The following is a 17321-nucleotide window of genomic DNA, read 5'->3' on the forward strand; positions in this document are numbered from 1 at the left end:
CTGTTCACCTGCCTCAAGCTAGCCCAGAACTTTTTTTTAACAAACTCATCACTGGAATCGGAAACATCGGTGGAATCCCAAATATTGGCATCCCAAACATCAGAGTCCAAATGTAACCCTGTTTTAGCAATGGCTAAATGAACTTTCTTTTGATTGACTCTACCCCTACTTTTACTGTACCTATATTGTGCAATGCGAACAACTACTCTCTCTGCGACAGACTGATAAGTATCAACTTTATCCTACAGTAACTTATTCTGACAGGATAGCATGGTTACATTATTTTTGGCTTCAACTAGCTGCCTCTCCATTTGTTGATTTTCTTGTTCTAACTGAGCACATTTCTCATGCAATTTTCTATAAACAGATAACAGGATCCAGACCCGTCTGCCTAAAATAGCTAAATCACGTCCCCATCATAGTGGCACATTTTGCAACAAAGTAATACTGTTTTTGCTTCAGCATCGATAAGACATCCACTCCAGTTCTCAAATAACGTTGCTCCACAAGACCATTCATTCGCAAGAACATCATAGGTTGCTTATTCCCACCCTGGTATGTCATTTGGCACCTGGGAAACTGCCTTTGACTTTTTGTTGAACATTTTCACTTTTAAATCTTTCACCTCATATCCTGCAAACGACTATGCCAAATTGTTCGGCTTTGCTTCAAACTAAGAGAAAAATGATGCCAAGGAATGCAGAGCTCCTAGTTTGCGTAATTAATTTATTAAGGCACTTCCCAGATATCAAAATAAAGTACACGAAAATATGAACATGATCATTTACCTTGAATGCAATAAAACCACGTGGTAAATGCTAAAATACTCATAGTTAAACAATGCCAGTCATAAAAAAAAGTACAATGCATCAACAATGAATATGTATGCAGTATATATATATATATATATATATATATATATATATATATATATATATATCCAAAACAAATCACTTCTAAACAGAAGAGAAAGTTACAGCCACTTGTGTCACTAAAAGTAAATTTAATGTGGCAGAAAAAACAAAAAAGCTAACAAAAAACCCTCTAACGCGTTTCAGGAGACAAAGCTCCCTTGTTCACAGAAATAGCTTGTGAAATAGCTCTGTGAGCAAGGGAGCCTTGTCTCATGAAACGCGTTAAAGGGTTTTTTGTTAGCTTTTTTGTTTTTTCTGCCACATTAAATTTACTTTTAGTGACACGAGTGGCTGCAACATTCTCTTCTGTTTAGAAGTGATTTGTTTTGGTTATTGTAGGGTTCACGACCCTGTTGCAGCCTGCCGCGTTTGGGGGTTGACCTATTTGCGCTTTTTTATGAATAATATATATATATATATATATATATATATATATATATATATATATATATATATATATATATATATATATGCATGCGTGTGTACAGCAAAGCTAGATAATTAAGAATAAAAATCCATCACCATGGGGATCGAATCCAACATCATCCTTGCCAATGTCATTCTGAGGAACCCTGGTCAACCGAGACAGAGAAAACTTCACCGATGGGATTTTGTTTTGAGCAGTGCGTCGACCCCCAAAATGAGTTCCTTCTGCCTCAGCGCCAAGCTTCCCCACCTTATATACTTAAACAAACCCAAGAGGAAGGTTCTGGTAACCTCACATCCCTTTGCGTAAGTTATGAAATTTAAGTGCTGGCTGTACTCGTTGAAAACACGCAAAGGAATCGGCCCTGACCGATGCGCATTCCAGAGTCAGAGGAGCAGTACTTTTCCTTAGTGAAAACATTTGAAACATTACCAGGCTGAGACTCTCTTTTCATGTCTACAACCTCCATGTTCTGTTCCTGCACGGTGCAACCCGATGCTGGTGAGAAGAAGCAAAAACACATTCAGTGTAGAACACAAGCTTTGTGGAAAAAATACCTGCGCCACCGATGTGACGACATGTAAAGCTATGTAAAGCTAAGCTAAGCACAAAATGGAGTCAGCGATTAAATGCCGAAAGCATTACAAGCCTAGGAACAAATCTCTTGGTGACATTTGATTGGCTGTCAGCACTTTAACCAGGAAGTGCTGGCTGCCACCTTGGGACCAGAATATGTAATAGCACCCATTTGAAATGCATTGTAGTGAATGGCAGGTTTTGACTGTCTCAAAAAACAGAATGTATAAAGGGTGATAACAATTGTTAGTTGCAATATAATTCATTTGTTGATGATACCATACTAATTTTAGGAATTGTGGTGTGTTCTAAGGTGATTTTACCGTGCTGAGATTTCCTGAATTATGTTTGAGAGAAACAGTTTTCTCACGATTTTCAGATAGAGGTGATGGAAAGTGCTCTAGAAGCTAAAATGAGAGCATATTTTCTGTAAATTCACTATCTTTCTCAGCCATATGAGAATGGAGTCAGTCTCAGTGAAATATGTACTTCCATTAGGAGCAGGGTGTCAGTTGATTCCCTTGCATTAGACTGCAGTCTCTCAGAGTGTTCTAGAGAACAACTAAAGCACTAACACTCTTACTTATGACAAAGGTGTAGCCCACCTGAAGCCATCTTGATTGAGTCAAACTGTCAAAACTTAAAACATTTAATTTAGAAAGGAACAAAATGAGGGGACTCATTTTGTCATTGAAATTTTGGTTAGTTCTGTAGGAGAAACAGTCTTTACAATGAAGGCTGAACCCCGCATGCCATTACCATGCAGGCTGAACCACGCATGCGACATTACCATGCATGCCATTACCACGTATACCCCTACAATAAATATGCCTTATCATGCATGCCATTACAACAACTTTCATTGTAAAGGAATAAATGTTAAAGGCATATTAGTTGTAAAGGTTTTACAAGCAAGAATTACCTATGTATATATATATATATATATATATATATATATATATATATTCACTGAAAATGACTTTAAAGTTAGAAAAATTAACTTAAAATACCCTAGAAATTCACACAAAAAACAAAGGTTACAAGGACGTTATAGTTAGGAAAAAACGTTTTAATTCTATATCCCAACTATATTATGAAGTGGCTAACCCTAAACATCTATGACGGTCGATTACAAGGATTTATTGCATTGAGTAAAAAGGTAATGATTCATCATTTCTTTTAAAAAACATATGTCTGAATCCCCCAGTAGCTTTTTGTCATACAGGTGTCTATTGAAATATTTATAGTAATTGGTGTCAGACTTTTATTGTGTCACATTTTCTTCGAAGTCTACTGTTTTGGTCTACTTAATGCTTTACATTTGTTCCTTTGATAACGCCTGACTGCTCTGTACCACAGCTACCCAGGACTGAGCTAAGCTTTTACAAACAAACCTATGTGTACCTGATACAAAACTGCTATTATTACACAGTGAGGTTGCACAACTACGCTATATAATAATCCACATTTCACATATGCTGGTAGCAGTAACTCTGAGGAGGAAGGAGGAGACAGGGATATTGGGACCAAAAACCAGGACATTCCTAATAAAGACACTGATAAGCTTTGTGTTGTGTGCTAGGTCGAATTATGTGTGAGAGTGCACATGCCCAGTAGGCCTTCAACCCCTTTGTTATCTACACCTCTTGGTTGTAACTGATGTACCTCCTTATGTTTCAGGAGCTGTACAAAACCACAGTACCCTTCGATCCTGAAGGGGTTTTGGGGACAATCAACTCAGTGCTTATGGCATTCTTTGGCCTACAGGTAAGTCTGTGCAATGTTTCCTGATGTTTTTTCCACAAAGTCACATCACTACAAGAACCAGCATTAGTAATACCAATAGGTCTTGCTTATCTTTGCATACAAGCACAACCAATTGAAATTGCCAACTTTTGATGTAGTCTATCAAAATCGACGTCACTTTCACGTTTCCGCTGCAGATTTTCTAGTGACTACTAGGTGGCTAATGTGCGCAGAAAGGGAGAAAAACAACAAACAGGATCAAAACAACTGAGAATGACACAAAAGTCATTCAATTTTGAGCAAGGATGGACTCTGTGGAATATGTATACAATACTCTCTCCTGAGAGATAGAGCTGTCTTTACTGTGACCACCTGAAAAGACCATCAAGTGACTTAGGCTTGCTTCAAGACGAGACTCATGCCCCAAGCTTGAAAAGGGCTGCTCTTTATGTGGAACTGAGATGTGGAGTTTGGCGTGATACATGTGAAAGGCTGTATTACACACACATGTTCATTTAGAGCTGTGCAGAAACAGTTGAAAAGTGCTGTCTGATTCATGCAGGTGAATTGTATTGCAGGAAATATGAAAGAACGTAATCTTAAAAATTACATATTGTCATGCTGCTTATCAAGGTTGTTGTGTGTTATATAACAATCAGGCAATTTCTTACATGGAATTTACAAAATGTCATACATTAAGTTTGTAATTTAAGCCGTGTGCACATTTCCAATCAGTATGTTCAGAGTAGGGCAAGTATCAAATTCATCAAGTTATAGGTCATACTGTAGTCTACTAGTCTTGTAGATCATAATGCAATTCGATGAGGCAAGGGCCAAGCATGAGTGTGGGAAATCCACCTTTTCCTGGATTTTTCTAATGTTACTTGACTCTTTATTTCTGCTGACTTTAAAATTCTGTGCATTTTACCCATGGTATTCAATAATAAAGTGCATGTGCCCTCCTTATAAACATGGTTGAATTGGCATACTCTCAGTTGGTATAGTTAACTCGCTTTTTACCCCCTAGCTTATGGGAAAAAGGGTGCCCAGGGCATTGAATTTAAAAGTTACTGGTGGGCTGCAGCACCCATTGTGCCATCTACTACAGTGGCAGTAGAAACATGGCCTCAGGCTTACTATTGTACCCTGGCTGTAGCTGCGTTAAAACTGTAATTCAAGATGTCAAAATAAACCCTTTTGAGAGGTAAAAATCTCACTTTTTAATATTAATGAGTCACCCCCATGTAGGCCGTGTAGCCTAAAAGGCAGGGTGCATGGTATTTAATAGTTATTAAAAACTCAATTCAGTGCCGAAGTCAGATTTTAATAATTATTAAGGGAAAGCAATTTTTATAAAGTTACCTTTTGCCTGACTGAGGTTCCTGGAGGTGAATTTGTATTGACTTTCCAGGTTCTGAAAATCAGTAATTGGCCCTGATGGGAAGAAATGACTCCTCCGAACTCCACAGACTAATACTGAGGGCTGTGGGCATCCTTTTATACACTACAGTGTTAAATCCTGCTTGAGTGTCAAATGATGCTTAACAGGTCTGCTGGACTCACATATAACACTAAGGGCACATTTGAAAGGGGACAGAACAGGATGCCAAGAAAATTCCTGTGATTCCACTATTTGGTGGCTGAAGAACTCTGCATTAGTCCTAGCAGATTTTTGTCTCTGGGTTTGTTGTGAGTAAAGTGGCTGCTTCAAACGGGATTTTAGTAATATGCTGATAAACGCTAGGATTGTACACCTCCCACACCCTCCCAGCCCTCAGAGCCAAACTTTAATGTGGCCAAAAACCTTTGCCAGCTGTGAAATGCCCAGAGTGGGAAGCGTTTTCCCCAGGAATGTTATCACATTGGGTAAGGCATGCCCTGGAGCCATTTCCAAACACTAGGTAACACCAGGCATAAATGTGACACCTCCAGGCACTCACTTGAGAAAATGTCTGGACCTGAAGAAAATCAGAAGAGAACTAGACTGCTGTCTGTGACTTGAGAGGAGCGCTGTAGGACTGGACATGATCCCTCTTGGGCCTAGGACAAAAACGTGGACTCAACTGGTCAGTTGGCTAAACTCCTCTGTGAGTAGAGGCATACAGCTAGCTGCAAGAGGCCTTTTCATGGACGTATCCCGGTGACCACTGGCAACTTGACCTGGACTTGACCCTGCTATTGGCCTCTGTCTAACACCCTGTAATTCTCTATATGCCTCCTCCTCTGAGGTACTTGGGGTGGGCTTTAGAAGTGTATTTCTGTGCTGTATTGTTAACTAAAAGACTAAGGGCATGAATTAGATCTTAGTGGATGGGATACATCATCACAAACATGAGGGATACCTCGCCTGCTGTATCACAAGTGCCATTGGAAATAATGTACTTGTAATACGGCGGACAGGATATCCATCACGTTTGTGATGGAGTATCCCTTCTGCCAAGATCAAGATCAGGTCCTAAGTCAGAAGTTGAAATCGTTGACCAGAGCGAATCTAGTTGAAATATCTGATCTGTGCTTTATCATAATCAGCCTCAATTTTTGGCTATGGCCCCTACCTATTTTGACTGTTGACTATCATTGGCGCTTTGTGCTTCCTGGTTTATTTCTATTTGAAATTTATATCTCCAGTTCCACTTATTGTTTTTGGGGGATTTAAGTGTTATCTTTGTTTATTAAATTGTACTCCACTTTTCGGATGTGGTTTTGGGATCGGTATTGTTTTGCATTTTGAGTTTGTTACTGTTTTGGTACTGCATACATACTTTACACATTGCCCTAATTAGGGCCTATCTGGTCAGCGCCGTAGCTAATAGAGTTTTGAGCTCAAGTTAATTTAGTGACTTTGATGGTTCAGCCTGGCAAGTGTGTTGTGATTGTTCCCTTTAAGGAGGTAGTCACTCACCCCAAAAAAATCAATTTCTTAAACTGAGGTTGCATTATTTGATTTAATCACTAAGCCTTGCTTTGACACAGCTTCCCCTGTACAGGCTAATTCATCTTGTGTGTGTGGTGAACCAGTTGTGCTTTATGGTCGTCTGAACGACAGTCTTCTTGTTGTGTCCTACATTTCTATAGTTCCCTGGTATCAAGTAGTTCACAGAGGTACTGATAAAGGTGACTGTCTCCTCAAAGGAAGGTGTTGATTAGAGCTGTCTGACCACTTCTTGTGGTCTTTGTTACGGAAAAGCCGGGTATTTTGCATCGTCGTTAATTCTAGTTGAATGGCAGGGTCTCTTATTCTTGCTAGCAGAGAGTCCCAAAGTTTTGCAGCTCACACAGAGGAGCTAGTACCACCTATTGTCTTTTTCTGGTAAGGTGGCATGAGCAGCTAGCTGAGGTGGTAATCTAGATTGCATAGACCCTTGACTCATGTGGCCTGGTTCTCGCCGTTATCCTAATACTGTGACAGCCAGAGATGCTCTTCCTTTCTATCTTCCAAATGGGAAAAAGGATAATAGGATCGTTGTAGTTTGTTTACACGAAAGGGGTAATAAGAGCCCTTTGTATGCCTGTTGGAAATGCGTTATTCTAAATATAGCACGATTCATCTGGCCCCATGGATTCATTGCTCCACGGCGAACCAGTTTAAAAGCCCTGCAGCCCATGCCTCTTTTTTATGGCTATCTATTTGCGCAGTTTCACACTGGATTTATAATAACAAGCTCAATAAACACCGTATCCAGGAAACCAATGGCTGGCTGAAACACAGCTACATAGTTACAAGCAGCCTTTCAGATTAATTAGCGATAACTCTAGATTGAAGTCTGTGCCCTCCTTCAACAGTGTCCAACTGCGTCACCGTTTCGGTATCTACATGTAGCGGGAAATGGTTTTTGCTTACCTTTCTCGCTGGTAAAGTTACAGAGCAGGTTACAGCACCTGATGCAGAGAAGAAACATGCATTCAACCTGGCAAATAAAAGAAACTTGCCCGTCTATTTAGACTCACTAGTTAGTGTTAAAAAAGTGGGAATTGGATTTGTGCCCGTTTTAGGCCTACATTACATTAGGAGTTGAGTGTAAATTGCACTTCCTCCCTTGTTAACACTGACACTTACCTTGAGGTTTTAATCATCGGTTCTAGGTGCTCAAGCGAACCAGTGGGCAAACAGTAATACTGTGCCCAATACAGTTAGCACTTCTAGAGATACTCCCAGTGGTGCAAACAACACAAGTCGGGTACAGTTTCATCAGGGTCATTAGTTTGCACTATGTACATATAGGTTCAAATTACCTTGATACTTGCACGTGTAGCCCCATTTAAGAGTTCTAAAATGGGTGCAACCTTGTCAGGACTTGAGGGTAAATTACACTGTTTTAAGTGTGGACGACCAAGTACCTCCAGGTCCCACCTAGTGGTACTCGCCTGTGCAAGCCAGAGTGGTAGGAGTATTAACAGGAGCGAACTGGATGCAAAAACTGCCTGCACAAGCTAACCCAGATTTGTAAATCAGGGGCAAAAACAGTGAGAGAACCTGGCACAAATGCAACGGATACAGGGGTGTCGATGCAGGGGTGTTTTTTGCTTCTGGTTTCAACAGTCAGTCAAAACCACCCTGTTAATGTTTTTTTTAATGCAGCACTTAATAGCGGCTTTAAACTTATTCCCGTGTCCAAGATTTAGCAGGTAAGTAACTGAAGTACGAGGTCAGGACCATACAGTGTTCTCAAGTGAAGTAATGTGCATCCGATTTCCTTGTCTCATATAAGATACCAGACCCCTTCGCTTACAGGTGTAGCATGCAGGCAGCGTACATTTATAGCAATGCCATGCTTCTAAACTCTTCATTCCATTTGCATAAAGCATTTCACAGCACTTTCCTGGTTGAGGATCTACAATTGGACAAAGCCAGCAAGTGTGGACTGTGCCCTAGAGCATAGATCTCTTTCAAGAATGGTGCGTGGCAGTATTTGTAAAAGAATACGTGCTGGGACCCAAAGTTGTGCTCAAACACCCACGGCCGTCGCTATTGAAGTTCGGGTAATACTAAAGTGCAGTGTTAATGCCACTTCATATCTTTTCAATCCACCAACAGACACTCCTTGCTCTTCCTCTCACTCTTGCAGGTTCTTTGTCTTCCGTGCTTTCCTTCTTTGTCACTGTTTTCCTGTCTTTCTCCTCCTCATTTCGCTTTTTGTGTTTTTCTCCGTCTTCCTCTGGATCAAAGTCTGTTGAGGAATAACAACTGCCGGCCCCCCAAAAAATAGCGCCTGTGGGGCCCACTTGCAACCACCAGCTCAAATTAGGCACTGGTGGGGGGCATTCGGATATCCAGTCAAAATAGAAGCACTTCAATACTGTATTAAATAATAGCCTTTCAGACTTTTGCTGTAATCTTGGGCACCTCATGGTGCCCACGATTACCACTATAAGAACAAGAATAACCACAATAACCCCTGAGCCTGCTGGCTTACCTCACATCATGGGAGAAAAGTCCTGGAACTTGCTTGTTTTTCATTCATAAAATATCTGTTTAGCCTCTTCTTGAGGTCTAGAACTCAACTCAGAGTAAAAGGTATGAGGTGAAGGGCGTTGCTGAGCTGTGGCTGTTTGAGGAGAGTGCCAACTTAGAGCAAAGTTGGTTCTTTCCTCCTTCATCCTTGTAATTAATTTAAGACTTATTTGGGTCTGTCTGGAAATTGTAGGTCACAGGCTCTAATATCAGTGAGAGCACTCTGTGGCATTTAGCACTGATTTTTTAGATCTGCATGCAACTTGTAGCTCACAGATTCTAATTCCAGTGCGAGGAATAATTGACCTTGGGGTATGTGTTGGGCTTAGCAGTGCCTAATTTGAGCCAGAAGTTGCAGGAGTGATAGCGCGTCAGAGCCTTGATAAGTGAACTTACAAGGAGACACGCCTAGGTCGATGAACCTTTGGACCACGCTCAGGGACTTCCTGGGACAAAATGTCTTTTTGGCATTACAGGTCAGTAAATCAGTAACCCAATCAATAATCACAGTAATTAATCAACAAGCTAATCAATAACATTTAATAAGAATCAATGAGTTAAACACACCATGACCTTTCAGTCATGAATAACCACAACACGTTAGTTAAGTGTTAGGATATTTATTTCCCTAATTGTTACAATTTAACACCATGTTTACTAGTCTCAATAGCAATAAGCTCACCAAAACCACTATTATTTGACAATCAGAACACAACTTGATTAATGCATAGATTATGATAATTTAGTAATTAGCACATCATCAATAAGTATCAAATTAGCAAATTCTCGCCTACTCCCTCTATTATCCTAAATAGTGTTAGACATGATCTGTAAAGAATCAGAAAGTGAAGGATGGTTAATACAAACAACAACAGAGGATGGTTAGAAAAATCTTTTTTTTTTTTCTCAGCAAAAGTCAGACAAACGAAAGTCTTCCTTCAGTAATTATTTACAGCTTGCAGTTGCACTTCTAGGGTCCTTGTCAATTCAGGTTAGCAGCTTTTTTGTTTTTTCAAAAGTCAATTCAGGTTGTCAAAGTCTCATCCGGTAAATTCCCAGTCTCTTTTTCTAAAAAAGAAATAAAAAAATTCTCAACTTTAATTCGATCTTATACCGATTCAGCCTCTTCAGCCAGACTCAGGTGCCAAAGTACTGACCTGGAATCTCTCGATCAAAGCAAAATGCCCAAAACTCTTGTTGCCATTCAGCTGTCATTGCATATGCCCATTCAGGACCCGCGTACCTTCTGTTTGCTACTCTCTTTCTTTTCAACTTGCGATCACCTTGCAACTCTACCTCACTTAGATCTTCTCTCCTTGTTGTATTAACCTCTTCCTCTATTACATTTTCGACAACCACCTCTCCCTTCTTCACTTGCAATTCTGGCCACTTGTCTCCTTTCAGTGTCTCTCTGGTCGTTGATCTCTCCAGTGGCAACCCTTCGCCCTCCTTTGGCTTTTCAGCTTTTTGACCGTTTTAACAGCCATGGACTTTACTTCACTGACACAGTGAACCCCCTTCTTGGCACATTATAAATATCTGTGATAAAGAATATTACCAATTATGACTGACTGGATATCATATAGCCCTGAAGAAGCCCTATGTTGAAGGGTGAAACGCGTTGGCTGTCATTACTATGTACTTCATGCTGTAACAAGATTACTGTGCAAAAATGTTTTTGGAATTGGAGAGAAATAAACAGAAGATTTGTTTCATCGTTACCATAGGAGAATTGGACTCTTTTTATATTCTATCTAAACAATTGCTAATCAAGTGGTGCACCTTTATAGTTTGTATATCCATTTCCCATTGAAACAAGGTCTTTTGAGCACTACATTTCACCAAAGCAATTTCATGAGGTAACTGAATCGCGTGCAACAACTCCTTAATTCTCTCATCATTTTTCACTGGCAAACCAGAAGAGGTCAAGAAACCCCTCTGTTACCATAGTTGGCAAAAATCATGGACAATTCCGAATCCATTTCGGCTATCATTATAGATAGTCACTCTTAATTGGGCAGCGGCATGGCAAGCTCTAGTAAGAGCGACCAGTTCAGCTACTTGGGCAGAATATACTCTTTGAAGCCAAGACGCTTCCAAGATGCAAGAAATCGTGCATACAGCATATCCGGCTCTCAGTACTCCTACTGAGTATCTCAAACATGAACCATCGACAACGATAATTTGGTCATTTTCTTCCAATTGGGTATCTTTAATATCAGGCCTCGGTTTGGTGCACATTTCTGTTACCTCAAGACAATCATGTTCTACATCTTCCACATTTTCAACCTCTGTGTTTTCATTTGGAAGCAAAGTTGCCGGGTTCAACACTGTACATCTTTTCAACTTTACATTCGGTGACCCCAATAAAATCGTTTCATATTTAGTCAGTCTTGCATTTGTCATATGCTGTGTTTTAGTACGGGTCAACAGGATTTCAACTGAGTGAGGGACCATGACTGTTAAAGGATGTCCCATCACTATACCTTCACACTGTGTGAGGCTTTGACCAATTGCTGCTACTGCACTCAGACAACCCGGTAAGGCTGCTGCAACTGGATCTAAAGTAGCTGAAAAATACACTACTTTTTGGTTTACACCTCCATGGACCTGTGTCAGGACAGACAAAGAACAAGCATCACATTCATGACAAAACAGAACTTCATGTAGTCAGGCATACCTAAAGCTGGAGCCCTGCACATGCTCTCCCATAACTCAGTAAACGCCTTCATTTCCTTCTCTGTCAGCACTATGACATGCGGCCCTTCTTTGACTGTCAGTCTCACCAATGGCTTGGAGAGTACTGAGAAATTCGGGATCCACTGACGACAGTAACCTACCATTCCTAGAAACATCCTAACATCTCTTTGTGTAGTTAGGGGATTCATCTGTAACAGTGCAGTTACTCTTTCCCTGGATAATTTCCTCGACCCTTTCTCAGTTTGATGACCCAGGTACTCCACCTCTTTCTGGCAATATTGCAATTTCTTTGGGGACATCTTGTGTCCATTCTTTCCCAGGTGATTCAGTAAGGCAATCGAATCATATTTGCACTCATCCCTTGTTTTAGAAGCGATCAACAAATCATCAATGTACTGCACTACACTAGAGTCGATTGAAAAGGCATTTCCAACGGCTTCAAATCCTTCTTCAGTATCTGATTGAATATGGAAGGTGATTCTGAAAACCCTTTAGGAATTCGACACCAACTGTAAACCTTGTCCAGGAATTTAAAACTGAAGATAAATTGGCTGTTCTCATAATGAGGCACAGAAAAGAACGCTTGGGACAAATCAATTACTGTGAACCATTCTCCATCACATGGAATCTGAAACATAATCACAGCTGGATTTGGCACCACTGGGCATCATTTCACCACTATGTCATTGATCTTTCTCAAATCTTGGACAATTTGAACTTTCCCACAGGACTTTCTCAGTCCCATTATTAGTGAATTACACGGGCTGCTCATCACTTCCTTCAAGAGTCCTTGTTTCACAAAGTCTGCAATTAATTGCGCAACCTTTACAAGGACATCTTGCGCCATATGATACTGCGGTACCTGGGGAAACACAGCATTGGGCTTCACACTGACTTTAACTGGTTCTACCACTTTTATCAGTCCTACTTCTTTCCCTGTCAAATCCCACCCTTTCTCTTGGACTGTTCCCTGCAAGTATGCCGGGAGGTCAGCCACTGTGAACATCGGGAAAAAGTTAACCAGAGGGTACTCCTTGTCTGTAGTCTCAGTTTCAGGCTCTGAAACTTTTTCCTCTTCTCCCTCATCATCACTGTTTGTCTGAAACTTAATTCCCTCATTTGAACAGGTGATTGAACACCTTGTCTTGCACAGTAAGGTGGTCATTACAACCCTGACGGTCGGTGTTAAAACGGCGGTAAAACCGCCAACAGGCCAGCGCTAAAGAAAATGGAATCACGACCGTGGCGTAAACCGCCAACATAGACAGCCACATTAACACTCCGACCGCCACGGCGGTACAAACAAACACTGCGGCGATAACCGCCAACAGACAGGCGGAGGACAATGTACCGCCCACACTATTACAAACCACCAATCCGCCACCTTTTCTGGGGCGGATTCACCGTGAACAAAAACACAGCGGAAACAGGACTTCGAAGGCAAAACGCTCACCTCTACACAACCCACGAGGAACCAGGACGCCATGGAACCGGAACGTCAGATACTCCCAGCCTTTATCTTCCTGCTTATCTACCAGGAGCATGAAGGCCAGCGGCGAAGACCACGGTGAGTACTGCACCAATGACACAGGGGAGGAAAAAAACTGTGACACACACACGCAACACGCAACATCCCCACCCCCACCCTCACCCACTACAACACACACACTAATACATGTTGATACATTACAGTTACACCCACCAACCCCCCCGCCCCCCCTGGAAGAATGCAAGGACAAAAGGAAATGAGTCGAATAATTGTGATATATTCAATTACATAAATCAAAAATATTTACAAATATATACATTTATACTATATACAATTATATACACCAAGAACACAAGTCCAAAGGATTCCACCATCACAGTCCGTGGATCACTGGGCCCAAAAGGCATGGGCGAGGCCCACACACAAAAACCGAACAAGACGGAGAGAACACTGCAGGGGCATCAGATAGAAATAAAACAGCCACCTCAGGGGGAAGGGAAGGGGGGCACCTCAGGCGGTTGAGTGCACAATGCCAGATCCACGAGGGGGCTCCATGCCCACTGTTCAATCCTGGGGAGTGCAAAGCCACAGTCTCTCAAGTCTCTACAGTGGATGGTTTGCCCACTGATCAATCCTGGGGAGTGCAAAGCCACAGTCTCTCAAGTCTATACAGTGGGTGGGTTGCCCACTGATCAATCCTGGGGAGTGCAAAGCCACAGTCTCTCAAGTCTATACAGTGGGTGGTTTGCCCACCGTTCAATCCTGGGGAGTGCAAAGCCACAGTCTCTCAAGTCTCTATAGTGGGTGGTTTGCCCACTGTTCAATCCTGGGGAGTGCAAAGCCACAATCTCTCAGGTCTCTACAGTGGGTGGTTTGCCCACTGATCAATCCTGGGGAGTGCAAAGCCACAGTCTCTCAAGAGGATTTAACTCTCCACTGGTTCTGGAGGGGGCTTTGTGCCCAGAGTGCTTCATCCTGCCAAGGACTGAGGTAGTGGATGTAACTCTCCACTAGTTCTGGAGGGGGCTTTGTGCCCAAAGTGCTTCATCCTGCCAAGGACTCAGATAGTGGATGTGACTCTTCACTGGTTCTGGAGGGGGCTTAGTGTCCAGACTGCTTCATCCTGCCAAGGACTGAGGTAGTGGATGTAACCCTCTACTGGTTCTGGAGGGGGCTTTGTGCCCAGAGTGCTTCATCCTGCCCGTGACGGCCTAAGTAGCGTCAGAATCATTGGCGCTCACTGGCCTGTGGTGCTGCTGGCGGCAGTGTCCTGGGCAGCGGTTCTGCTGGTGGCGGTCTTGTCCTGGCCTGCGGTGCTGCTGGCGGCGTGTACTGGGCAGCGGTTCTGCTGGTGGCGGTCTTGTCCTGGCCTGCGGTGCTGCTGGTGGCACTGTCTTGGGCAGCGGTTCTGCTGGTGGCGGTCTTGTCCTGGCCTGGGGTGCTGCTGGAGGTCCTGTCTTGGGCAGCGGTTCAGCTGGTGGCGGTCTTTTCCTGGCCTGCGGTGCTGCTGGCGGTCCTGTCTTGGGCAGCGGGGCTGCTGGTGGCATTCCTGTCTTGAGCAGCGGGGCTGCTGCTGGTGGTCTTTTCCTGTGCAGCGGGGCTGCTGCTGGCGGTCCTGTCTTGGGCAGCGGGGCTGCTTCTGGCGGTCTTCTCCTGGGCAGCGGGGCTGCTGCTGGCAGTCCTGTCTTGGGCAGCGGGGCTGCTGCCGGCGGTCTTCTCATGGACAGCGGGGCTGCTGCTGGCGGTCTTCTCCTGGGCAGCGGGCTGCTGGTGGTCTTGTCCGCCGTGCTGATTTTCCCAGACTTGCCGGTTTTAATGTGCCCCTTCCCCACCTTGGATGGTGTTGCAGCTGTCTCCACACTCCCAACTGTACCCCTGGGAGTGGCTTTGGTGGCTGATTTCTTTCCCCTCTCCCGCCGCGCACTGTCCAACTTTTTATGCTTAACAGTTGGGGGACTGTCCCTGCTGTGGCTCCTTGCCTCACTGGCTGCCCTGCTGCCTGGTGCACTCCATAATCCGGTGACTACTGGCACCACTGTTCCCGCCGATGTTGTGGCTGAGGTTCTAGGTTGGGACCTGGAGAGTCGGGCCCTAGGAGACTGAAGGGGTGGGGGAGGTGAGGGAAAGAGGTCAAGGCTGGCCAGGAAAAGTTTCTTAGGAACACTGGGACGGGTAGCTGGAGGGGGTTTGGGAGTGGAAGAAGAGGTTGTGGTTGTAGGAGGTGTACGTTTTGTGACTTTGGGTGAAGGTGCATGGGCTGTAGGCTGTCATGAGGTGCATGGCTGTTGCGTGGGTGTGTGGCTGCCTTTGTGTACCTTGGGAGGTGGCCTCACAGACACACTGGGAGAGGACACAGGGGATGTGTGAATGGTAGTGGGGTGGTGACTGCACGTGAGCGTGTGTGGTAGTGGGTGTGCTGGTGATGGACGTAGTGGCTGAGGATGTAGTGCATGCAGGTGTGAGTGGAGACGAGACAGGGAGTGAGGAGGGAGACGAGGAGGAGGGGGACACAGTGGAGGCAGTGGATGTTGGTGTGTCTGCATGTGTGTGATGCTTGCGTGAGTTCCTGTGGGATGTGTGGTGCTTATGTTTGCCAGAGCTTCCCTTGTGTGTTGAGTTGTGTGCATGCTGGTCTGATGGTGTGCTTGGGATAGGCTGAGGTACAGGGGTGTGGGTCTGGGTGGAGGAAGTTGGAGTTGGGAGGCTAGAGAGACAGGGACAATGGCTGCCATCAGTGCTGAGGCCAGAGTCTGAAAAGCTCGCTGAAGGGCTGCCTGACCAGAGTGAATGCCCTCCAGGTATGCATTGGTCTGTTGCAACTGCCTCTCTACACCCTGGATGGCATTCAAAATGGTACACTGCCCAATAGTGAGTGACCTGAGGAGGTCAATGGCCTCCTCACTGAGGGCAGCAGGGGTGACTGGGGCAGGGCCTGAGGTGCCTGGGGCGAAGGTGATGCCCACCCTCCTGGGTGAGCGGACACGGGGCAAATGCTGAGGGGCTGCTGGGAGGGCGGTGCTGGTACGGGGTGGCGGCTATACCTGTAGATGCGGGGGGCACAGATGGGGCCCGCCACAGCAAGGGAGCTCCCATCAGAGGAGGAGTCCGTATCGCTGGTGTCAGCTCCCGTCCCCGCCGTGGAGCTCCCCTCACCCTCCGTCCCACTGGTGACTTCAGACTCCGTAGTGTCGCCCTCCAGGGCCATGTGGGATGCAGCTCCCTCCTGCTCCGGTGCCACTGCACCTCCACCTGATGATGCTAATGCACACAAGAACAGGGAGACCACAAAAAGGGGGGGTGAAGACAGAAGAAAGACATGTTGAGTGCATGCAATACCGCTACCGTTGGCGGACACAGCAGACACAGAAGCCCCCTGCACTATGCTGCGCACTTGGAGTCCACTATTCAATCCCTGGGACATGGCTTACAAGGCTATGGCCGATTTCTGCACACATGGATGTCACAGGAGCCTGATTAGGTGTAGTTGGCACTGTACACAGGTGGGGTGGGGTGCCACAGGGCCTGCCTGAAGAAGGGACCTTAACTATTAAACTCGCCCTGGCCTAGGGGAACACACAGCCCACCTCCCCCACCCAGACACCTCCAATGCACGCTGAATCAGCAGAATGAGAGTGTACTCACCCCCTTGTTGCTGCTGTGATGCCCTCAACGCCCATCCAACTCCGGGTACGCCACCGCCAGGATCCTGAACATCATGGGGGTCATGGTGCGACGGGCACCCCTCCCATGTTGGGAGGCCATCCCCAGCTGGGCCTCCGCCGTCTTCTTGCTCCAGCGGCGAATGTCCTCCCATCTTTTCCGGCAGTGGGTGCTCCATCTGTGGTAGACCCCCAGGGTCCGGACTTCCTCTGCGACGGCACGCCAAATGTCCTTCTTCTGGTGGGCGCTGACCTACAGGAATTGTACAGAGGAAAAAGAGAAGTAATTACCAACTGCACCGTCACAGTCATTGGCCCGCATCCCTACCCTTGCCATGATGAACATCCACTCACCGTC

General features: G+C 44.7%; 1 protein-coding gene across 2 annotated transcripts in view; it reads left to right on the top strand.

Annotated features, from left to right (window-relative positions):
• The window catches only part of LOC138300602 (heparan-alpha-glucosaminide N-acetyltransferase-like), a 1159463-nt gene that overhangs the window by 925319 nt on the left and 216823 nt on the right, over positions 1-17321 (top strand). For both annotated transcript variants that reach the window (XM_069240195.1, XM_069240196.1), the window contains one exon: positions 3598-3684. In XM_069240195.1, the coding sequence (XP_069096296.1) occupies positions 3598-3684 (87 nt within the window). The remainder of the gene's footprint in view (positions 1-3597; positions 3685-17321) is intronic.

Source organism: Pleurodeles waltl, chromosome 6, assembly GCF_031143425.1.
Source record: "Pleurodeles waltl isolate 20211129_DDA chromosome 6, aPleWal1.hap1.20221129, whole genome shotgun sequence".
In the NCBI taxonomy this organism is placed as follows: domain Eukaryota; kingdom Metazoa; phylum Chordata; class Amphibia; order Caudata; family Salamandridae; genus Pleurodeles; species Pleurodeles waltl.